This window comes from Stegodyphus dumicola, chromosome 1, assembly GCF_044657685.1.
Source record: "Stegodyphus dumicola isolate Sdum_Otavi_A_Nest chromosome 1, ASM4465768v1".
NCBI classification, from domain to species: Eukaryota; Metazoa; Arthropoda; class Arachnida; order Araneae; family Eresidae; genus Stegodyphus; species Stegodyphus dumicola.
Window position 1 is genome coordinate 108,563,244 of NC_140768.1, and position 26,171 is coordinate 108,589,414.

The 26,171-nt window shown below is 31.8% G+C and overlaps 1 protein-coding gene across 2 annotated transcripts in view; it reads left to right on the forward strand.

Moving 5' to 3' along the window:
- LOC118179781 (interference hedgehog-like) overlaps positions 1-26,171 on the forward strand; it is a 204,847-nt gene that overhangs the window by 125,940 nt on the left and 52,736 nt on the right. For both annotated transcript variants that reach the window (XM_085819144.1, XM_085819152.1), the window contains exons 4-6: positions 20,981-21,127; positions 22,001-22,144; positions 23,847-24,020. In XM_085819144.1, coding sequence (XP_085675270.1) covers positions 20,981-21,127; positions 22,001-22,144; positions 23,847-24,020 — 465 coding nt within the window. The remainder of the gene's footprint in view (positions 1-20,980; positions 21,128-22,000; positions 22,145-23,846; positions 24,021-26,171) is intronic.

Sequence of the window (26,171 nt, forward strand, 5' to 3'; positions counted from 1 at the left end):
TATTCCAAAAGTGGTTTAACAAGGTTTGTTGATGTTTATACCTTTTGATCAAGGAATGTCTAGACCCAATCAAGTCTTCTCTGCACACTCTTGTAACTGGAAGAGAAAGTAAACGTTTACCAATTAAGAAATGAGCAGGAGTTAGCGGTGAGGGTTCTGAAGGGTCATTGTAGACATACGTTATGGGTCTTGAATTAATTATGGCTTCGATTTCTACGAAGACTGTTTCTAGCTCATTCAAACAGAGACTAGAACGTCCAACTATTTTCCTTAAACAAGTTTTGATCGTTCTAAAATGCCTTTCCCAGAACCCTCCCCACCATGCTCCTTTTTCCACAATAAACTTCCATGTTATACCGTGGGAAGAAAACAAATTTTGTACGGATGGGTGTTGAATACACTTCCAAATTTTTCGCAACTCGAGATCAGCACATTTGAATGTCTTGGCATTGTCTGAATATATCGTTGAGCACAATCCACGACGAGAAATAAACCTGCGAAACGCAAGCATGAAATTCTCCACGCTCATAGAAGGGACAAGTTCTAGATGTAAAGCTCGAGTTGTAGCACATGTAAACAAAAGCAGATAATGTTTATTCTTGCTGTCCTTTGTAAAAAAGGGACCAGCATAATCCAGCCCTGTTACAGAAAATGGAGATGATTGAAGAACACGATCAGGTGGTGAAGGAGCGGTTTCCTGTGTACCGGCACGCACTTTGTATCGTTTACACAAAAAGCACTTACTTAACGTGGACTTGACGAATTGGCGTCCTTTTATGATCCAAAACTTTTCTCTAATATCGGCCAAGGTAGCTTCGACTCCAGCATGAAACAATTTGTTATGAGACTCAAAAATTACTAGTTCACTGTATCTATCTTTATAAGGTAACAGTCATGGGTGTTTTACTTCGAAAGCAAAGTCGGAAAATTGAAGTCTGCCCTTTAAACTCAGAAGACCATGGGTATCCAATTCTGGGTTCAGTGAATAAATCGACGATGTTTTTTCTAAGCATTTTCCACTTGATAGATCTAGAATCTCTTTCGCAAAGTATTTTCGCTGTGTAACTTTTACCCAATAGAGCTCAGCTCGCGAAATTTCAACAGAGCTTAATGGACCTTTGAATTTCACTGAATTTCGTTTTATATTGTTGGTAAACCGCATAACATAAGCCGTAATTTGATACACCTTCAGCAGCCTGCTGAATCGCGTTAACTGTAGTAATGCCGAAGATTCTACGTCTTGAAAAGAAACATGAAGAGATGTTTGCACCCTTGCTTCGTTCTGAACGCTCTCCTCGTCGATGTTGGTCTGTTGATTTACTGGCCAAACACTTCCAGGTTGAGACAGCCAGCTAGGTCCGTGTAACCAAAGGGAACTTCTCACAAGATTAAAGGCATTTTCTCCTCGAGATAAAAGGTCAGCAGGGTTTTCACTCCCACTGCAGTGAAACCAGCATTCAGGATCCGTGAGAGACTGAATATCTGAGACTCTATTTGATACAAAGGGTTTCCAGTTTCTTGCACATCCCTTTATCCAGTAGATAGTTATTTGGCTATCACTTCAAAGAAACTTTTGATGACACAGTTCAGGTAACAGCTTTGTCAAATACATAGACAATTTGGCGGCTACTAAAGCAGCCATCAACTCCAAACGAGGTAAAGTCATAGTCTTGAGTGGAGCTACGCGACCCTTTGCGGTAATGAAACTGGTGCAAATGATGTTTTCTGAATCAAGGTATCTAAAGTATGCTACTGCGCCGTACGCTTTAGGGCTAGCGTCAGCAAATACATGAAGACTAACATTAGATTTTTCACTACTACCAAAATATTTTCTCGGAAGAGAAAAATCCTCCAACACCTGTAATTCAGCTTGCCAGCGACTCCAGTCCTTAACTATTTCTAATGGAAGGGTATCATCCCAGTCCACACCTAATGTCCAAATTTTTTGTAACGGAATTTTCATTTTCATCACAAAGGGTTGAAACACACCAATTGGATCGTAAACTTTGGCCACCATTTGGAGAATAGTCCTTTTTGTGGCCTCAGCACTGTCATGGGATAAATTTCCTAAAAATTCGCAATTCAACTTGATCTTATCTGCTTCAGAGTTCCAGATCATGCCCAAAAATTTTGACTCTTTAGCTGGTTCTATGTTATAACCTTTTCCAATCCACCAGGAATTAAGTTCCTCGGAATTTGACCTTAATTTTCTCAAATTCATCTCAGCGTCTTTAAAAATCTTAACCGCGTCTGAGGATAATCGACATGCATCTTCAATAGTGTCTGCACCGTAGTATAAATCGTCTACATATAATGAGGAATCTAACATTTCATAACTTTCTGGATTTGTGCTTTTATATTTTTTAATGTGGAATTTTATCGTCATCGCTAAAATTGCTGGACTACAACAAAGACCGAATGGAAGGCGTTTAAACCTTAAAACTTTATATTTTTCCTCACTATTCCCGAACCAAAGGAATTTTAAATATTCCCTATCCTTTTCTAAGATTCCTATCATTAAAAAGGCCTTAGCTAAATCTCTGCTGAAAGCAATTTCATATTTCCGAAATTTTAAAATTATGTCCAAAACCACGGGGATCAAACTAGGTCCAATGTCTAAAAAATCATTTATGGACTTTACACCTTTAGTTCTAGAAGAGCTCGCGTCGTAAACAATCCTACACCTTGTGGTTTCCTTAGGTTTTATTATTTCCCTGTGCGGCATAAAATACGATGCCTCCGTTATTTCGTGTAAACACTCCTCAACTATACCCTCCTTCATTTGCTCTTCAATTACGGATTTATACTGCTGATAAATCTCAGGATTTCTAATAAGTCTATTTTTAAGACTTTCAAATCGTCTTAATGAGACTCCGAAATTATTTTCTAATTGCCCTGCTTCCGGTTTCCATAATAAACTGACATAGTATCTATTACCTTCTAGCCGTATTTCCTTTTCAAAGCTTTGAATCCTTTCTCTCACCCCGTTAGAAACCGCTGAGTAATCGGTAAGGCCCATCAAATCTAAAGTCCACAACGATCTCAATGAATCAGTTACGCAAGAAGAAAGGTTTACTATTGCCGTGTTTTGAGATACTATTTCGCTCTCTTTATCTTGAAGGCCAACTGGGACCCATCCAAACATAGTAGAAATCGCATAAATTTCCTTTCCTAATTGAATCTTTTCCCCCCTTACCATCTTCCAGTAATAATCCACACCTATTAGAATTCCAACGCTTTCTTTACATAAACAAGCGATTCGCAATCCGCACCCATTCAACATTTTTAGTGTTTCTTTTGACGGCGTGGTCATATGTGCAGCCGTAATGGCGTCAGTGACGAGACAGCTGATTTTTATTTTGTTCTTTTGCTTCGCATCTGAAACACAGAATTCCACAACCTTATACGTTTTAGGTACTGCGTATTTCATTCCGAAAGAATAAATAGACAATGTTTCTTCTCCAACAAATTTTAAGTTTGATTTCTTAACTACACTAATATGAACAAAACTTCATGTAGCACCACAATCGAAAATTAAATTAATTAACTCTGACTTTCCCTCATAATGAGCTAACACTGAACAGGTTTGCAATAAAGCGTTTTTATTCAATGATTTATCACAAGGAACAACAGAAAGCGTGTGTTCTTTCGGCGAGTTTTGTGTTTCATCTACTGAATTGTCTCGCGAGCTTTCGCACAATTCCTTTATGTTTTGATTTGAAGCCGTTCGTGCTTTGTTACGATTTGAACTACTTGTACATAGTGATTCATGATGCGACTTAAACCCGCATTTTAAGCAGTTAGTTTTATTCCTACACGATTTCCAAATGGGATATTTTCGAAAACAAATAAAGCATCTATTTTCAGTACGTAACTTACACAATTTTTCTTTAATGCTTTTATCACAAGAAAATGAATTATGGGACTTTGCGCAGAAGATGCATGCACGATTATCAACAGCATTGAAACTGGCAGGCGTAGGTACATTTCTGTGAATTTTTTTATAATCAGACATGTTCGAAACCTGGAGGCAAGGTATTTCTTTTATCTCGCGTCAATAAACTCGACGCTTCACGACATTCAATTTCCCGCTTTATAAAGTCCAACAAGTCTGAAACATTAATTTCTTCATTTGGGTTTTTCCTTCGATTAAATTCCAGAACGAACTCTTCTGGAATAGCTTTTAACAACACAGGTATTAATAACTGACCAAATGAACCTTTCGTAACTCCTTGCGCTTCCAAATTCCGAACTTCAATTTCGATTTCATCATATAACCTACGTAAAGCTTTAATATTATTTGAATTCCTTACTGGTTCTAAATTTAACAGTTTGTTCATGAATTGACTAATTATTATTTCTTTTTTCCCGAATCTATCCTTCAAAGTTTTTATGCTCTCGTCGTAATTTTTTGCATTTAATTCTAATGAAGATACTACATCACTCGCGGCACCTGTAAGTAATGTTTTCAAGTATGCGAATTTTTCTATCTTACTAAGACTTTCGTTTTTGTCTATAGCGCTTTCGTAACTGTTCCAAAACTCCGTAAATTTTTCAGGATCACCTGAATATTTCTCTAAAACTAGTTTTGGAAATTTTACCGTACTTTGTACATTTTGCAGTCTACCCAAGTTTTGTTCAGGATCTTTAATACTTATTTTATCCTCTTCCAACATTCGATTAATTCGTTTAATAGCTCGAGAACATTTTTCCTGATATTCCTCAGAACTAACTACATCCTCTTCTAGAGAATCTATCTCAATTACGGAATGAGTTGCCTCATTTAATTCTTTCAAATTACTTTTCTTTTCTATTAATAATTCATGCACTTTGCATAATTCATCTGTATCTTTCTTTGCTAAACTATCCTCGACTTTCTTTAGTAGTTTAGATACTACCGTTCTCAATGCGGTTCTCTTTCGTTTTAATCTATCTAGTTCTGCCATTATTTCGCGTTAATACACAAATGTACCCAAGACTGCAAATTATCAAAATTCAAATCAAACACGCTCAAAATTTAATAATAATCATGCTCTTACCTAGGGCATGGTCTGGACACATACTTCCTCGTGAAGTTCACTTTAACAAATCCAAACATTTCCGTAAGATGGACCACTGTGACGAACCTGCATTTTTCTATGGCGGCGCGTAGAGCAACACAAAACATCCGATGGTTCAGTTTTCTAATGCTATTTATTATTCATTATATTTACATATTTACAACTGTCCTATTGTTAGGTGGACTACCTTCACAGAAATCATGTTGCCTAATCAAACGACATTTCGTTTCTACTTACATGCATTACGCTACTGCCAAGCAGCGCCCTCTACTTCTCTCTTTACAACATAGCATATGTGTTATAATATTGACGAGGATAGAAAAGGTATAAAATGTTATCATCAGAAGTATTTATATTGTTTGTTTGGTTATTTTAATTATGGCAAAGCACACTAGGGCTATCTGCCTAAGGGAAGGGTTGCTTTCATGGAGGACTTTCTAAGGGAAACTGGCTCGTATACATGTTACACATGGGGAAAACCACGAAAACGCCCATGCAGCCATACCGTTTACGGGAATATTTATATTGTAATCTTCTTACTCTTTCTAGCTGTTACATTCCATTACGCTGCCAGAATCCAAAGCTCGTGGCGTGGCAACACTTGCTGTGAGATCTTCAGTTCTACGCTACTTTGGGAAATAACATTCTTAGAGACATTTATTCATTGTAGTGCATCTTAAATTTATATTTAAATTAAAATTATACATTGCTTATTTAATTGATTTAATATAGTAATCAGACTTCTTGACAATTGATATTGAAATTGGTCCATGAATTGTGTGTAACATAAATTCCTAGTGCTCTATTTATTTTTTATATTATTTTTACTCACCTAAAAAAAAAAAAAAAAAAAAAAAAAAAAAAAAAAAAAAACTCATGAAAAGTTGGATAGTTGAGATTTGTATATGCATTTTAATAATATCTAATCAATGTTATTTATAATAGTAGTTATTTATAATTTATCGATTGTAGGCTTCTTCCATTTGTAGGTCTCCTACTGCAGTATGTTTTAATCCAGTTAATGGCTATGTTTTAAACATGGGATATCAAGCATTTTTAAAATACTTAATGAAATTTTGGTGGCATCTTGTGAGAGCACATGCAATATGCAATTTCCTTGTTAATTTACAAATGAAAATTGTCCCAAGATAAATGGAGCATTCAACCCAGGAAAGGATTATTTTATGGATTTTGAAGTGCTATCAATTTTCTTTTTCCTTGTGAAGAGTTCAACAGTAATTGTTTTTACATTAAATGTAATTTTTTATTTGTTGTGTAGCTTCTAATGTATAAATTTGTATTTGCAACAATTTATATGAATAGACTAAGTGATGCTTTTTATGTGAGAAAAATCACATTTTTTCATCTGCAGAAATGGCTATATAAATATATTATCACAATGATAAGATTGCGAAGACAAACTAATTGGTGCAACTTTTTTTGATTTGGCATGATTTAAAACTGTTTTGATTAATGATTACTTTGATACTGATGGTCGACTGGTTGGAAAACAAACCATCTGTAACATCTTATGGAAGGGAGAAAAATCTTGTGGCAGTGCCAAAACCCATACAAAAATTAATTAAAAATATTAATTATCCCAAATAAACTTGTATGTAACCTTTAGATGTCTGAAATATTATTCACCCAAACCATAATTAATGAGAGCCTGTAAACTACTTAAGGGGAATGTCTGCTTGTTAGGATGGCATTGCATTACAAACCTCTAAGATAGGACTGAATTATATTTTTGATATATTTTGTAAAGTCTAGACATTTAACAAAACTCTTGAGATCTTGACTATATCTAAGAAGAGTGCATATATAATTGATTAATAGGCAAATTGAGAATTTGGGTCTGAACCTATATTGATGTGAGGTTATATTTTAGTCTTTTCAGAATAGCTTTAACAATCTTTCTCAGCAGCAATAATACACTAAAAAGGACTGTACATTTATTACATCAAAGCTTGTGAATTATCTCATAAAATAAACATTTGTATTCACTAAGCATGTATTTTGTATAAGATTACCATTATGAAAGTGAAAATATGATAAACAATGTCTGATGTATCTTTATCAATGAAAATTTGTTTTAGCCCATTGCTTGGTATGATAATATCTATATTTCAAGACTGTGAGCTTTTGATGCTCAGAGTTGGCAATTTTATTACCTAGATAAAATTCCACTGCTAAAAATTAATTCAGCTAAACTGTGTTCCATCTATTTGGATGTATTAGTAAACTTGTATGTATAGTTAAACTTCCAACATGAAAACTGAAACTTTCCAGAGAATTAATGCAGGTAGTGCAACACCAAAGTACCTGATCCATCAAATAGGTATGTTTTATGAATGTATATCATAGAAACAGTAAAGTAAGTGACTTGAAAAGTTCCAAGAAAATATGTAAATAAGTAAAACACCCTGAGCCAAAGTATACGCCAAAACATGCACCCCAAAAATAAGCACATGGTTGAACTGGTAGTCCACATTTAAAAAAAAAGTTCAGAAGATTTTCTGCATATTACAATATTTTCCACATATATTCCTCTATATATAAAAATGAAAACTATACACCACTTTATACAATTTTTTTTTTATTTAAGATCATAAATCAATCTATTTATATCAGCTATATAAAATGTTTTATTTAAAAGATAGCAATTTAATTTATGAATTATAGTACATTACCATAAAGATAAAATAAATTTTAACTGAAAAAGAGTCATACCACAGAATTACATGATTTAAAGTGCAGGAAAGAATGCAAATTTAAAGGTTCTAGTTGGATGCGTTGCCAAATACATTTTTGCGGATATGATGGGTTTCCTATTTTGTCAATATAGCACGGTGTCTGGTGAATTTTTTTTTTTTTTTTGGTTGGGTAAATAATCAGATATTTCTTAGTACTAATTTCTTTTTTATTAATGGTTTGTCAATGATTAAAATGCTAATGTTAGGAAAAACTGTTTTTCCTTTATTTTTACATATCAAAAACTACCACCAAAAGTATGTAATGATCATCAGTTACACTAAAATTACAGAAGAGTAGTAAATGATTTGTAAATTTCTTGCATGGTTTATAATGCATTTAATCATATAATCATTTTTTTTAATATCTTAGATATTTTACAATAAAATTAACTGTGAATTATCTTGTAGAATCCAGGTGAGTTAACTACTATCTGTATTAATTCAGAAGTCAAACAACAAAAATCAGCGTTATATTCACAAAATTTTCACAGGACTAGTTTCGATGGTTTTACCGAACCATCATCTTCAGCTGCAAAACCGCAAAATTTCATTATTCAGAAGTTTTTGCGGTTTTGCAGCTGAAGATGATGGTTCGGTAAAACCATCGAAACTAGTCCTGTGAAAATTTTGTGAATATAACGCTGATTTTTGTTGTTTGACTTCTGAATTAGTATTTATTCGGCGTGTTATTGTGTCTTAATTACTATCTGTATACTGGAGTAGCAGGAAACTACACAGGAGAAGGGTTCACGTACCCTTTATTAACTCTTTAAAATTTACAATGCGTCAACTCGAAGCGAACAAACTTCACCTTTACTTGGGCGGTAACTGAAAGTCCGATAATTTAAACTAAAATTTGAAATATTAACAAGTGATAAAACTAACCTACAGGGCTCAGTGAGATCTGTAATTTCAACTCCCTTCTAAACTAGTGGTAGCAAAGCAATGCAATATAAGCAATAAGCAAACATACCTATGGCAGAGACGGCAGCTAAAGCCTATAACTTTCTCTTAACTCAACTTTTAACTACTTTCTTCAAAATAGAAAATTTGCATTCATTCTCACGCACTACAACATTTAACTATTCTGGCACTGATAATTAAAGGAATGAAGGCTTATAGGAAAGTTTCAAATAAAACTTTAAATGGTACTATTCGGTTTTGAGGGCCGTAAAAAATCCCAAACTATTGTTAATGCCAAGGCTGCCAAAAATAATTGCGGCAACCTTAACGCAAGAAAGGAAGTATAATAGTAAATAATTATCTAAGATTGATGTTTTAATTTAGACGTAAGGTTAATTTCATATAATACTTTTTTATTATTGTAATTTATATAAAAAAGGCTAAACATGACTGAATGGAAGCATAAGAGTAAATAACTATTTCAGATCATTATTATAATTTATATAAAATTTGCTAAACATAACTGAATGATGCATGCATTGGTATTTCTCTACCGAGTTATCGCTAAAGCATAGTTTCATCTCGTTGGTTGATTAAACATAATTTTCTGCAATGAATGTTACCTTTTCTTTGAAAAATTCTCGCTAAAGTGCAAAATCGCCCACTTATTTGTTTGCCGCTTTTTACAAGCAACACAGCAATTGGTAAAAACAATTGGATTTTTGTCAATTTTCTTTTGCTTTTCAAGTGAAAATAGGCCAATGTGTACATGGATACTGAGTATGTGCAATTCTTAAAAGCGTGTCAAGCAGTGGGTGATTCTGCACTTTAACCAAAATTCTATTGCACACTTTTCATCATGGGCAATTCCCAATTAAATCCATAGGATATCAAAAGATTAATTTAAAGTCACAAAAAGAATTTAAAAATTAAACTAGTATTTCAATGGCATCGTAAGAAATATAGAACTATATAAACTAACGCAATCTGAAATCAGTGCGTATGCTAGATTTGGCACGTTGTTAAATGGGTGCATTTGCTAGATTTGGCATATTTGCTCATACATTTTGGCTGCAATTTTTTTATGGTCCTCAAAATGGAATAGGTCCCTTTAAATTATTAGTTAAAATAAATATAAATCCCTACAATCTTACGTATAGAAAGGAAAGGTATCACTAAATTCAGTACATGAACATAGTGTAGATAAATAATACATTGTTATATAATAAACATCTGAATAAACTACACAGCATCTTAGTAAGTTATGATGGGATGGTATGCTTTACTAAAAGAAAATACAAATATTGAAACATTTACATAACATATGAAAATCTGTGGGTCCATTGCATAATGTACTAGAAGGAAAACACAAGCTTGACGGAATAAAGAACAAATTGTTACACAAAACAAGTAAAATGTCACATCTAATATTTTTTATGGCAGTTTTCGATATGTAAGAATAAAAGAAAAACAGTTTTTCCTAACATCAGCATTTTAATCATTGACACATTAATAAACTATTAATAAAAAAGAAATTGGTACTAAGAAATATCTGATTATCTACCCAACCATAAAACGAATTCAATTTGTTTCACGGGGGAAAGGTATATATACCTGGCTACTGGGCCGAATGCCCTACCCCTATCAAAAAAAATTAAAAAATTACTAATTATGTGAGCATTAACAGAAAAAAAATTTCTAAATTAAAAAAAAAAAAAAAAAAAAAAATTGAGCTATATGAAGAGATATAAGTAACAAGGGTACTTTTCCATTTTGCAGGCGCAGGCGATAAATTCGCCAAAAATGGTACAACCGATGCCAAACTTAATATACTACTAAACTATATGCCTCAATTTTCAAAACAAGTTGCAGTCATTTCTTATCAGATTGATTGTTTCCTTCAATACTGGCTTACAATTACATAGAATTTTTACCAGATAGTTCAATTTTTTGCCCTAAGGCCATTAGCGGTAATTAAGTCAATTAGGATGCAATCACACCACTCACCTGAAGGCGAAAATCTAGAAAAGGCAAAGTCAAGGGTTAAATTCATCAATTCTAATGAGAATGCACTAGCGAAGTAAAGCACTGCGGTTTTGCATAATTTCTGAGCAAGCTATTCATACTAATTGAAATAATTCTTGCATTTAAATTTATATTCCAAATGAAGATTTAACCTGAAATTAATGTAGATATTTACTGAGAGAATTAGAATTTTGTAACATAGTTTACGTGAGAGGAGATCACTTGGTGTCAAATGATATGAACTAGCGAATCAGGATGGTTGAACCATGAAAGCATAGTAAATTCTTAAATTAGCGTCTTTTTACAAATTTATTGTCTTTATTTATTGGCTTTTTACAAAATTTTAAACAATATTATTAAAATGTTTATGCCTTTAAAATAAAAAATTCTTAGAACTAACATTTGTTAATTTTTAAAATTTTTTTTTATTTGTATGAAACAAACAAAACAGAAAAGTATCCAGCAAAAAAGTAAGCCAGCAAAACAGAAAAGTATCATAACAAGTTACATAATAAATTTTGTCACGAATAACTTTGAGGTAAGTCGTTAAATTATAATAAAAAGGTAATAAAGTTAAGCAAGATATTAACATTAATTTGTTAATATGAGATAAGAATTTAAAACGTGTAGTGAAACAGAGTCGGCTAATGGGGAAGCATCTGGTGCAAGCTTTTGGAGCCATTGACAAATATCCTGAAAGGCAGATTTACAGCAATCGGAAGAATAAACAAGAATTAGGTGTAACTCCTTCAGTGAAAAATTTAAAAGGGGAAAAGAATAAAAAGGCAGGTAAAAATAATGGATAAGTTTGAGCAATTTGAAGTATTAAATTGACATTTGTCCTGTCAAACAAGATACAAAATATGTGCATATATGAGAGGAGATACATACATAATACAATAAGCGTAATTACAATATATAACACAAGTGCTGAATAATAATGCAGGAAACAGTAAGAAAACATCAATTAATATTTACATTAAGTATGGCCATAGGGCATTTGCAGTTAGCAGAATCATTAATGTCATAATTACGTGTTTTAATGGCAGGATTTTGAATATTTTTTGGCTTTAAAAAAAATTCCTTGCTAATTTACAATGTATAGTATTAAGCTAGTCCATTTTGAGCTCAAAATGGATACGGTTATTATGAATGTACCATGGTGAGTTTGAAATTTGACGTAATATACAATTTTAGGCTGTTTGGGGCTTTTTTCTATCTGATTTGCAAAAGGATTCACCAGCCACTGTACTATATTGCCAAAATAGGCAACCCATAATATCCACAAAATGTATTTGACAACGCATTCAACTAGAACTTTTAAATTTGCATTCTTTCCGGTGCTTTAAATCATGCAATTCTGTGGTATGACCACTAGCCATGTCTTTTTCAGTTAAAATGTATTTTATCTTTATTAATTTACTGTAATTCATAAATTTAATTGCTATGTTTTAAATAAAACATTTTATGTAGCTGATATAAATAGGCTGATTTATGATCTTAAATTAAATAAAACATTTTATGTAGCTGATATAAATAGGCTGATTTATGATCTTAAATTTTTAAAAAAAATTGTATAAAGTGGTGTATAGTTTTCATTTTTGTATATAGAGGAATATATGTGGAAAATATTGTAATATGCAGAAAACCCTCTAATGGATACCACACAGGCAATCTTTGTAAATAACTAGTATTTATGAGAACCTTTTTTTTTTTTTTTTTTTTTTGAAATGTGGACTACCAGCTTATTTTTGGGGTGCATGTTTGGCGAATACTTTGTCTCAGGGTGTTTTACTTGTTTACATATTGTCTTGGAACTTTTTCATAGCCCCTTACAGATCTGTTTCTAGGATATACATTCAGAAAAATACTTTTTTGATGGATCAGGTACTCTGGTGTTGCACTACCGGCATTAATTCTCTGGAAAGTGTGTTTTCATGTTGAAAGTTTAACTATACATACAAATTTACTAATAGATCCAAATAGATGGAACACAGTTTAGCTCAATTTTTAGCAGTGGAATTTTATCTAGGTAATAAAAATCGCCAACTCTGAGCATGCAGCTATCTTTTTCCATAATTCGTAGAAGAGTCAACAGTTGATTTAGCGTGTCCCTGAGAAAGACCTTTCAATTGTTTTCAAGGGTATCGGCTGAATTTCCGATGCGAAATTACTTGTCCCTCTAAAGGTCGTTTTATTATTTCAGAAGATACGTTAATACATTTTTCGTACAGTGATTTCACAGGCATGCGATATAAACAACGCTATGGACTAAAATTCCCTATACTCAAAATCCCTTTTCCCTTCCTCATATCCCAAAGAAGGAAAAAACCGGTTATGAGCAAAAGTGAGATTTGGGGTCTAGACTTAGACTCTATAATTGACCGAGCTATTGCGAAGAGCGATGTTGCCGGCTCCAGAATTAAAGCCCAAGGGCACTTGACATAAAGAAATCCGGACGTGTAGAAAATCTCGGATGAGAAAAGGGGAAGAAGAGAAGTACCAAACGGAGCAAGACAATCCAATCGGACAAGTTCGCAAAACGTGACGAGCAATCATAGCTTTCAAGGAGGACCCAAGACAGTGCAAATCAATGACAACAATATGAGAAGATACACTACAGCAATAGTTCCAATGACAAATTCAAATACAATTAAACAACCTCAATCAATAGTGCTAAATACAACACAATACAAAACAACTATTAACAACTATTCAACGTAATACACTACAGCAGCTCAACAACAACCTAAGCAACCTATTTACAACACTACTATATCATCACAATGCGAAAAATCTTGCAACATTAGTTTTATCAATCTCCAAGAATAATATTCAAGCTAGAGAAGAACTTCAATCAAAATCAGAGTGCATTGGAAGTATAAACAGCTACCAATTGAGGAGCTAAGTCAAAAAGTTGTCGTCTCCTCCCATGAAGGTGGGAGCTGCAAGTGGTCTGACGCTTGTATCTACGAAGAGAATTTCATAATTAAAGACTTGGGAGTAATTAACAAAGTCACATTGCACAGCTCTGTTGAAGAATTTTTCATTAGATCTTCTGATGTAATCTGGAATCGTCTCAAGTTTTAAGTCTCTTTGTAGAAGTTTATTGCGAATAAGGTAATGTGAATCAGTAATAATGTGCAGAAATTTGTTTTGCACTACTTGTAATTGATGCAGTTTAGTTTGAGTGACCGTGTTCCAAGCAGGAGCAGCATAACAAAGTATCGGTCGAATGCAAGTGGTATATATATGTTTTTTGGTACGCAAACTAAGATTTGAATATTTTCCAATAACCGGGGGGTCTAGATGCTTGTGACGCAAGATACTTATACCTGAAGTAGGCATGACGGCAACCAATCTGCTATCGGCACTACTCGGCTTTCCAGATGACGTAACATCAAGTTTCGTTTTTGCATCTTAATTAAACTGGAACAGTCCATTCTTAATACAAACAGTGGCAGTGAAAAACGAAGTAGAAGTAATTGATATATCCCTTTAAAATAAGAACTAAACCTTATGTAAAAATTAGAATTATTTCAAGGAGGAGAGATGATGCAGAAAAAGGGTTACAAAAGGTCATATTTTCCAACATTTACCTTTACGCATGCGCATATGCCTTTATGCATGCGCATGTGTGTTTACGCATAATACCTTTATGCATGCGTATTTAATGTATAACGGACGGTATAAGCTAGGCTAAAATTATCTAATTATTTATTTCAGTCAATGTTGCAGATTGCGTTGTTCCTTAATCTTCTAATTGGATCCGTCTAATTGTTTTTTGCAGACTGTTAGAGCAATTTTATAAAAAGTAAGCTTGAACTTTTGATTATGTCAAAAAGAGTTTCCGATTCTGGAAACTCTTTTTCTGAAACCTTATTCTGGAGCTGCCAAAGGATCTACAAAACAAAAGCATGTTTCGATGACCATCAAACAAAAAGTGGAATTGCTGCAAGAAATGGATAAAGGCATACAAAGCAAAAGCATGTTTCGATGACCATCAAACAAAAAGTGGAATTGCTGCAAGAAATGGATAAAGGCATGAAGAAAGTGATAGAGAGGTTAGTGAAAACGAAAAAATTTCGATTGACAAGTTAGTCGGTATTCTCGGCTGAGCAATTACAGGATTTCAACGGCAGAACTTTGTAACTGATTAAAGACTTTGTAATGTATACCACTACCTCCTTATCGGTAATATGTTTTGAAACAAAGCAATATTCATGTAACACGCATGAATATTGTAAAATTTATCTTTTTAATTGTTACACTTTTTCATAAGATTCTTTCAGTTATTTTTTTATTAATTACAAAATCCTGGATTGGCATCCTTAGCAACATAGTTTTTCGCAAGGTTTATTAATTTATTTACTTCTCATTTTTAAACCTAGAAAAGTTTGTTAAAAATGACATATAATTTTTAATTTCACTCGAGTGTGTTCTACTTTTATTTAACATAAATATTTTACATTCTAAAAAAATTAGTTGCCATATACAGGTTTCATACAATCCTTAAGAATTTTTAAAAGTCCTTAGTTTTTTTCAATCAATTTTTGGCCCTTAAAAGTCCGTAAAAGTTAATTTTGGCTAAAATTGGCGGAAGGTTTTTTAATCTTAATCATTTGAAAATTTTGTCTGTTTTTACGACAGCCATTTTGAGTGTGAATTAGCATTTTGGAGGAATATTTTTGGCGATTCACTAATAAATATGCTTATCTTTTGATTGCGTTCATGGGGTATGATTTGTCTTTATTTCCAATATAAACAGTGGGAGATACTCGTATATGTGGGCAAGAAGTGAAACATAAGCCTTTCAAAATTATTTAATTTTTTTCTAACAAAACCTTTTGCTTTTGGGGATGTGAATTATTTTTTAAACTGTTCTAAATTTGGCAAGTTATCAACATTTTGGCAATTTTAAGATCAGTTTCTGTAGAAAAAAGTTTTAATTTAAGAGATCTGGGAATTTTTCAATGATTTTTTTTGAACATTATAGCATTGATAAATTTCAATAAAATAATTGTAATATATTAAAAAAAATAACATTAAAATTAAACATTTTTAGTTTTCACTGTCATGTTTAAAGTAATGTTGCTTTCCATTCTGACGACTTATGCAATATTTTGAATCTGAAAAATAAACAAGGTAATAAATGCTATAAATCACAATTTACAAAACATTTCTTAGCAAAAGCAAAAAAAGCCATGTAATTAATTTAAAATGTCTTCTTTTTAATTTTTTCATGGTAATAGTTTTTCCCATGTAAATTGTCTCAGAATATTCAGAATTCTGAGAATATGTGCCAGTTTTCTCTGTAAGGACTTTTTTTATTCCCCCCTAAAAAGGAGTATTTCTTGTTTTTTGCTATTATAAAATTGGTAGGGGTAATTTTTCTTAGAAAGTTTAGAAGGATTTGAAGGCAAGGTTTACAGACCCACAATTCTAGAAGATTTCAGAAAAATGTGACAAAAATGTCTTCATGGTAATACATAGCACCTAATGGATGTAGTATTTTACAGAAAGTTTGTAATGAATTTCTTACTTTCTGGAGAATTTTGGAAGAATAATGAAAACATAATATTTGAATGTTTTACTTCTAATACTAAAATTCTGTTTCTTACCGTGTTATCTTCCCTTTATTTTCTCTACTTTTCATTAGACACTAGCATGGAAAGTAACAAAAATGCTTCTAATCTTATCACATAGACAGGCATTTATAGAAAGGTATTTTTCTATTAATAAAGAAATATAAAACTGACAATTTAAAAGATTCATCTTATATGTCATATGCAGGGCTGGTACAGTCAAAAGTCGTTAATTCGGACTCGTCGGGACTTCGGCGATTCCGGATTATCGATTTTTCCGGATTATAGATCATCAGTTTAAATCTGGTAAAATGGCATGCAGAAATTATAAAAGTAAAAATATGAAACCGTAATTTACGAAATAAAGAACAATTATGATCTAAAGGGTATCAAAATTGACAAAAGAAAAGCTTAATATTTATTGGTTTACTTTATTAAACATTTCTTTCAATGTAAGTTGTTTCAGTTGCTTCGTTTTTTATGTGATAATACATTCTCTTTAATTCTATAAACAGACATAATTTCTTGTTCAGTTACAAAGGTCCGCTGTTCAAGTCCTATAATTGCTGTGTCGAGAATACCGACTAATTTGTCAATCGAAATTTATTCATTTTCAATAAACTCTGTCACTTTCTTCGCTATCGGAAGCGAATTATAATGACGAGGCATTTGATTTAAATCATATCAAAGACGGAGTACATTGAGATGAAATACTACATTGAGTAAGCAATTATAAGCCAAATAAAATAAAAACATCTGCCCTCAAGATAAGGATAGTGCTGATAAATCAACTTCCAATTCATTGCATGCCGCCGCGGCGTTAAAGATAAAAAAAGTTTAGATAAACAAACGTTTAAGTTTAGATAAACAAAGAATATGCCTTTATCCATTTTTTGCAGCAATTCCATTTTTTGTTTAATGGACTCCGAAAGATACTTTCGCTTTGTATATCCTTTACATATTAGTAAATATATATCGGAAATTCTATTTGACATAATCGAAAGTTCAAGCTTACTTTTATAAAATTGCTCTAACAGTCTGCAAAAAATAATAATCCGGATCCAATTCGAAGATTAAGGAACAACGCAATCTGCAACATTAACTGAAATAGATAATTAGATAATTTTAGCTTAGCTTATCCCGTCCGTTATACATTAAACGCGCATTCGTAAACGTATTTTGCGCACGCGCACACGCAAATTCGCAGCGGTAAAGGTCTTACGCGCATGCGTCAACGCGACGCATGCGCAGAAAGTTTGTAGCTTTGAGGTCCGGATTATAGATCATTCCGGATTATGGGTGTCCGAATTAACGACTTTTGACTGTACTAAGTATTTTCCCACCTGATACAATCTCTGCGGATCCTAAATTCTGTTGCCTAGTTGCCGTCCTAAATTGTACTTCCAATGCCTGTCTAAAAGTTTTGCCATTTCTAGATTTTGTTGCTCGGTGTATCACTAAATTCTAAAAATTCTGCCACAACGGCTCTGTAACCGGTAGTTAAATAATTTCATGTTGATTCTCTATGTTTACATAACTAAATAAAATTAGTAGCTTTTACTATACATTTTAAATGCATTTAGTTTTTTAGAAAAGCAGAAATCTTTAATTAAATCCAAAAATTCAGAAAGGAGGAGGAAACATTGAAGAAAGAAACAAATACATAAAGAGAGAGAAAATTATTCTCGAAAGATATATACTGGTATTATTATATAAATTAACTAGTTGTTTATAATTTCAGCCTTTACTATAACTTCTTCTTTTCGTTTCTCACCAGAATGTAAGTCAGTTAGATAATTTTCAAAATAAATAAGGTTTTTGGATTGTAAGACAGAGTGTGTTTCTGGCCTCTGCTTGTACCTGCCAATTCTAATAATTTGTAATTAATATTTGCATTATTGCTGCCAACATTGGAATTTATTATGACAATAGAATTAAAGAGCCAGCTTATATTAAAATTAAACCGTGTATTCTTTGACTACTAGTGAACGTTTTTAGTTTGAATTTGACTGTTCCCGTTTAATTAAATCAACACAAGATGTAGTTGATTTTTGTTAGCATAACATGCCTAATTAAGTTCTTTTTAAATAAGAGGTTTATTTAAACCTTTATCTGACTTTGTAGTTACTTTCAGGCATAGCAATAATTTGCTTCATGTCTGTCAGGAGCTTTGGACTACTTAAATTTTATCAGATCAAGTAAAACCTCATAGGTGCATTGTCGATAGAGATTGACAAATAAGGAGATAAAGCATGCAGAAACTAGTGGGAATACTGGTTTGCATAAGAGAAAGAAACTGATATAAATTAGCCAAAATATCTGGGAAGCTATCAATTTGAAAAGATTGATAAATATTTTGAGTTTACGGATCAGTGTCATAAATTACATGTATTTTAAACTCTGAAATGTTACTAGATTGTGATTTTAATAGTGCTTTTTTAACAAATATTTTAAAAATTTTAATTTATTAGTGGCCATGTAAATCTATAATAACTAAGGGCATCTAACTACCTAATTTGATTATTTGTAACTAATTGCTCACTCTTAAAAGTTATCTCTGCATATTAAAGTGAGTTATTGGCTTTCATTAACCACTTTCCAGTTTTGCCCGAATGCCGTTCGGGTACTTGGAAATGGCACTTTTTTTATTTTCCCGAGCGGCGCTCGGACAACATTTTTTTTATAGTCTAATACACTGATTTGCTTGAATTTTTTGCTTGTTTAGTGTGTAATGTTTCTAACAGATGGCTCTAGTAATCCAGTAAAGTTAGAATTGCAAAACAACTGGTTTCAAGATAAGGTTTTACTGAATTCTTTTGCAAGTAAAGGCGTGAAATTTCTTTTCACTAGCGCTGTGTTCTGGCTACTGCGTTTACTATTTCTTATATATATTTTATATTCTATTTCTACTATGAATACTATTTCCTATATACTGCGAATATTATTTCTATCAAAAACTGAGACCAACAAGGCAATGTTTTGTGTGTTGCTCGAAAAGAAACAATTTTGGTAAATGAGTGAGAAAAGAAACGCGATATTTTTGTCCTGATTGCGATGTTGGACTATGCTTGTCTCCCTGTTTTAAAATTTATCATAGAAAAACTGAATTTTAAAAAGAAAATTAATGTAATAACAATAAAACATTTTAAATTCTGACATCTATTTTTGTAAAGTGTTCTTTTCAGTTTTACTTAGTTCTTCGGAGAAAAGCCAACAAAAGGAAAAATGTGCTTTTTACAATGAAAATAAAAATTAGCATAAATCAATACATTCAATACTTGTAATAGTTCTGACTGCTGATTTAGGTTAATATAATGAATTTCTTCATAAAAGTGTTTATCAGAAATATGCTTATTTTTTGTCATAATATGACGGAAAAAAGAATCTGTTAAGTGGTTAATTCTTACCATGGTCACAAAATACAGCAAAAAAATGTAAAACCTATTCTTTGCATCTAGTGAGACTTAAAATAATACAAAACAACTTATCACCTCTAGTGCTTTAGTGACTTATTGGAACCTTAAAAGTATATTAATTACAACCCCAGGAACTCTACGCAAAGCTACGACTAACTGTGTCAGACAGACACAGCATAACTAAATTTAAAAACTTGCCAACATTGCCTACATCATGCTTTCAGGGTTGTTCTGGTCAGCAGGTCTCGCTCTAGGCAAGCAGCAGAGGTGGCAACATCCATCTTCTGTTACAAATCATGCTGATTATGATTTTACTTCACATTTTAATCTGTGTTGTTTTACATAAAATCTACCTGCTATTTACAAAACCTCTAGACTGAGCAAATACATGATAGAATGAGACATAAAAGAAAAAAAAAAAAAAAAAAAAATCAACATAAAGTTAACTGTTAGTAAAATGTCATTAATCTTCTTTCAAATATGTGCAACTATTATAAGGTAAAATACTTAATGCTACTTGATAAATTTTGTAAAGTTGATTTTATTCTCAAATTTGTTTTATAATTATGTTTATTAAATTTTTTTTTACAATAATGCATCCTATTTACGGATCTATTTTATTCTTAGGATGGTATTGCAGAAGTGAAATTCAGGCATAGATAATATCTTTAATTGAATTTATTGTCTTTGATATGATTTAAATCAAATTCCTCGTCATTATAATTTGTTTCCGATAGTGAAGAAAGTGAGACAGAGGTTATTGAAAACGAAAAAATTTTGATTGACAAATTAGTCGGTATTCTCGACACAGCAATTATAGGACTTGAACAGCAGAACTTTGTAACTGAACAAAAAATTATGTCTGTTTATAGAATTAAAGAGAAAGTATTATCACATAAAACGAAGCAACTTAAACAACTTACATTGAAAGAAATGTATAATAAAGTAAACAAATAAATATTAAGCCTTTTTTTTTTTTTTTTTTTTTTTTTGTAAATTTTGATATCCTTTAGATCATAATTGTTCTTTATTTCATAAATTACGGTTTCATATTTTTAATTTTATAATTTCTGCATGCCATCTTACCCGATTTAAACTGATGATCTATAATCCGGAATCGCCGAAGTCCCGACGAGTCTGGATTAACGACTTTTCACTGTATATGTTTTAATGTTAAGTTCCTAGTTATAAAAAAAGTGTTTTGATCAATAGTTTTTTATTCCCCGTTTTTGCAGTGTTAGAGCAATTTTCTCCTGAAGATGACCTTCATATTACTGCAATTAATGGTAATACTGCTGTGATTCCTTGTGATCCTCCATTTAGTGTGCCAACTGTTGTTACTTCGTTTTTATTTAATGGGAGCAAGATTGATCGATCAACAGGTTGGTAAACAAGATTTACTTTACTCAGAAACTTTCTAAAAAATTTTAAAATCATTGTTTTCAGTTCTCCAATTTGCAATGCCTTCAGTAAAAATGTAATTGCAATTTCTGTATGTAGCTGATTGCTTCTAATATTTCTCACTGTTTACAACTTATAATTTAATTACTTTAAATTGTAATTACTTTACTTGTAGTTTAATTACTTTAGAATGTAATATGAATTATTGAATAGTTTGAAATGAATAACAGTATTTTCAATTGAAATGTTAATGCATTTCTTCAAATAATAGATCGGACATAAAGTTGATTACCCTGCAATTTGAGATCCATTGTGTTAAAATAGAAATATCTGACTGATTGCGAATCGTATAATTATTTTAGATCTTAAGATGTGAAAACATGGAAAATGTTCATGAATCTTGTATTATTTACACTGAAGTTGTTTTCATTGCCTGATTTTTAATTTTTAGTTTATTTATTTCTTTTTGAACGTTTACTTAGTAATTTTATTTATAATATGTGTATTCAATCTTTAGCGGATATTCAAGAAAGTTCTTTGTATTTTGACTGAACCTGATGCAGATTCCTCTTCAAGGAGCAAAATTATTCTGTTGTTAATAAGGCTAAATAATTTTACTTTTTAAAGAGAGATGTGTGTTATTTTTCTTCTAAATGCATACAATTTCCTTCTAAAATGAACACCAATTCAGTATACTTAAAATATGTTTTAAATTAATGTTGTAAATGTAAGAAATATGTAATCATAAAAATAATGCAAGAAAATAATAAAAATATTTAACTCATAAATGTGTTTGTTCATTTAGAGTACAACCAAAGTTTTATTAATGAACAATTCTTTTATTTTTGCATTAGATAACAGGAAACTGATGTCATCAGGTGATTTGCAGATTTTTAATGTAAAGCCAGAAGATGCTGGAGAATATAAATGCATTGCCTATAATCCTTTCTTAGCAGAAAAAGTGATGTCAAAAAGGAAAATTATGCTGCAAGTTATAGGTATGTATGTGCACAATGTCTGAGCTAACTTCTAGGTGAAAAATTGACTTCGATATTTTTGAGCATGTGGTATCCTTTGATAAAAACGTATGGAAATTTTTTTTTTTTTTTTGAGTTTTTGCAAGGAAAAAATTGTCTCAATAAGAGAAATGATTTTCATACTTTCCATTTTGTGATTTACAAATTACTTGCCATATCATTCCTTCATCAAACTTTTTGGGCTATGTACAGCTTTTGACCCCCCCCCCCCCAAAGTAATACTTGCTAAATTTTGGATTTAAAATTTCTAGTCATATCCTGAAAAACATTAGAAGTGTAGGTTTCAAGATACCATTGGCAGAAAGGTAAAAATTCAGAATTTAGCATAGAGTAGGATTTTTATTATGATTCCCAAAATTGTTATTTTTGAATCAAATGGTTCAGGTCATACATTACTCAAAATTCTTTTGTGGCTGATTTTACATAGTATTATTAGCCTACATTATTAAGATCTTTAACAAAGAAATCAATCACTAATTGGGACTTTCTGTAGAGAGGCTTTATCTACAAACTCAAATTTCCTGCATTTTTAATAAAAAATATCCAAAGATAATCTGAAAACCATCCTTAATTTATTCACTAGAATCATTGACCTTTGACCAGTTATTCAAGAGAGGCAAATGTTTTTAGGCAAACATCTTGTACAGAATAAGCAATATGTTATCAATATAGAATCAGTCTCGAATTGCTATCATTATATTAAAAGTCTTTCATTTCCAAAGAGTTTTAATATTTAAGCAGTTTTTCTTCTTCTGTCTCTGCAGGGCACGGGGGCTGGCAGCTTTCGGCTGTTTATACTGAAGTTTATAATGTACAACAGCATTAAAAATACTTTTTGTTAATGGTGGAAATGTTTACAAAAAATGATCAGTTTTTAAGAACTTGCTCAATTAATACTGCTGAGTTTAATTGAGTTAGAGTTTAGCAGTGTATAATTAATTATTTTTAAAGGAAAATTAAAGTTATATATATATTATGGCAGAAATTTGTATATTCAGCATTGGCGACTTCTAAGGCCAGAAGTGGTAGCCATTTTACTGTAGAAGCACCTAATAGGCGGCAACCATTACCTTCTATGAAGGGACTGACGGTTACAACCGTGCCTTCTCCAAGATTCGAACACGGGTTTTTTGGTATTGCAGTAGCCTTTCGGTATTCCTAACCACTATACATCTGGGCAGCACAGAAGTTAACCTGTACCATATTGAATGCCAGCACCCTAGAGGCAATTAGCAGTTTGCCAATGTGGAAGATAAATGGATTTTTTTTTTTTTTTTTTTCTGTCTCACAGCAGGCCACATGGCTAATAAATGCCTTAATAGTGTAATATAATAAAGTTTAAAAATTCAAAGACTAAGCTAAACATGTTTCTTAAATCAAAACTAACAATTATGCTATTAAAAATTAGTAAGCATCAGTAAGTTAGTAATCATGCTATTAAAATATACTGTAAATATTTTGAAAAAATCCAGTTATATTCAGTATCACCTTTCAGCTTAAACACCACTATTAAAACTGAAATTTGAGTGATTATATTGCAATTAAAATTGAAATATTTTTAGGGTAGAAATTTTTTTTACCTTTTTACCATCTTTCTTACTGTGTAAATATTTGATTTCGATTGATTATATATGAACATTAAGGCATTCATTATGCATTTCAGCCCCTTTTCGGCCTGAACCGCCCAGTTTTGTGAAGACGCCGAGAGCTAAAATAGCAGTTGCATTAGGAAGCAATGTGACTGTGGAATGTGCAGTTGCTGGACATCCACTGCCTGTTGTAAGTTGGAGAAAGCATCATGGAAAACTTCCTCATTCACGATATCAACAAATTGGAGGTAATTGAACATACCTGTAATACGCATTTTTTAACAATACTGTAGAAATACTGTTGAAACTAAAATATTTACATACTAGTGTGTAATATTTTATTAATATCTGTAACTCTGTTTTTGGAAGTCAGTATTGCAGTAGTTATTCTTAGAAATGATTGATACGAGTCTGTAAGTATTTTGAAACTATTTTTAGCTATTGTTTTTGCAAAACAGTAGCTATTTTCATCATGGTGGTGAGGGGGACCACACTTTCAAACTTTATGCTCCAGCATATATATGACAGTTATGTTGAATGTTATGCATAGGGATTCTATAGAACACTTTTTTGTTTTTTAAATAACTCTGTCATCAGTTTACTGGTGGGGTCCAGTGCATTGTCATCATGATATATTTCTTGTTTGACAAATTGTGATTCAGCAGTTGGGTTAACTTTGTCCTCTAGAATACATAGATAATGCTATGTCACCATCAAAAAGCACTATTCACAAAAACACCTATCCTTTGCAGTCCAGACCATCACAATTCCACTTCCATGTTTCATTCTGACCATGATGCTGTACATATATATTTCTAGATAGGCTTCTCCACATATATTCCACATATACATTCACCCAAATGTAAAAAAGAATATAAAGAAGGATTTATAAATTAAATAGAATTTTGCATTTTGTGTTGTCCAAATTTTATAGTTCTGATACCCCTGAAACTGGTATTTAGTTTAGGTGCTGGTTAACAAAGGCCATAATTTGAGATGTTTTGAATGTATTGAATACACTTTGTTTGTACTGTAAAAGTCTTTCCACATACCTACCTACCTTATGCTTCACCAATTGCACCACTTGAACTTCCTTTTGAGCTATACAGACACTGATTCCAAGTACTGTGGCTTTTACACAAAATGATTTGCTGTTTCGGTAACGGATGCATTTGATAAATGAGCAAGGACAATCTGTTTGTCAGCTTGAATGTATGTAAACTATAAAGCATAATGTATCTCCCATTTATGCTTTATAGTTTTCAATGTTTCAAGTCAGTACCTGTCACATAATTGCCAGTTCTTCTGATTTTTTATCACATATCCCATTAAATTACTGAATCTGCTGCTTTTTTAATTTAGTCATTTATTTTGCTGTCACCGACATAGCTTCACCCTTTTGACCATCAAACTACAGTGTAAACCTGAGTGGCTGGTACTGTACCACATGATGCATTAGGTAGAGAAGAGTACAAAAACTGGTGTTAGAAATATCAGATGTGTGTAAATGCTCAAGCTGAAATGAAAAGATATAGACCTAACTGATATGAAATTAAGAGTCCCCCCCCCCACTTGTCTGCAGATACCATAGTGTTTTAAATTTGTGCTTTAAACTTGCTAACTAATTAGTTTTGATTTTATTTTCATCGCATTCAAAAGTACTTTGATAAATAAAGGCTTTCCTTCCCTACTCAGGAATTTCTCAGTCTAAAAGTTTTAAGAAAATTGCAAAATATTGAAAGAAGCCAAAAAATAAAATGTAAAATATCTAGTTAAATATTAATATATTTTGCATGAAAACACATTATAAGCAGTTCATTATAAATATATATAATAATAGTGTATAAAGTATAAAGTGAATTTAAGTCAGTTTTGCATTCCTTTTAAATCATGTTGCAGTTTGGAAACCTTCTGTTTCCACTTGAAAATCAAATATTTCTTAGATTTTAAGGATGGTAGTTATGCTGAAAATTCATATTCAGTGCCATGCTGTGGTTGACAAAATTTGAAATTATTCAAGTTTTTGTAACCAAAAGAATATATACTTTGAATCTGGATTGCTGTGTTTGCCAGTTGTTTCAGTTTCTCTATCCAACTTCTGTACTATCTCAAATGAAATTTATTTGCTTATTTTCACAGCACCCTATTAGCTGTAGAATTAAACTCATATTCTTAGAATTTACTGTTTTTCAAAAGCAAATTACAGATAACATGACAATAAAGAAGGGAGAAAGAAATTAAACTGTATGTGCATATTTGTATTTAGAGTGAAGAAATAATAAATTTGATATAGTTATGAAAATCTTTGCTTTATTTTACACAAAGCTATCTTGAATCATGTTAAAACAGTTTTAAATCATAAAACATATTAAATAAAACCAAAGAAAATTTTTTAGTAA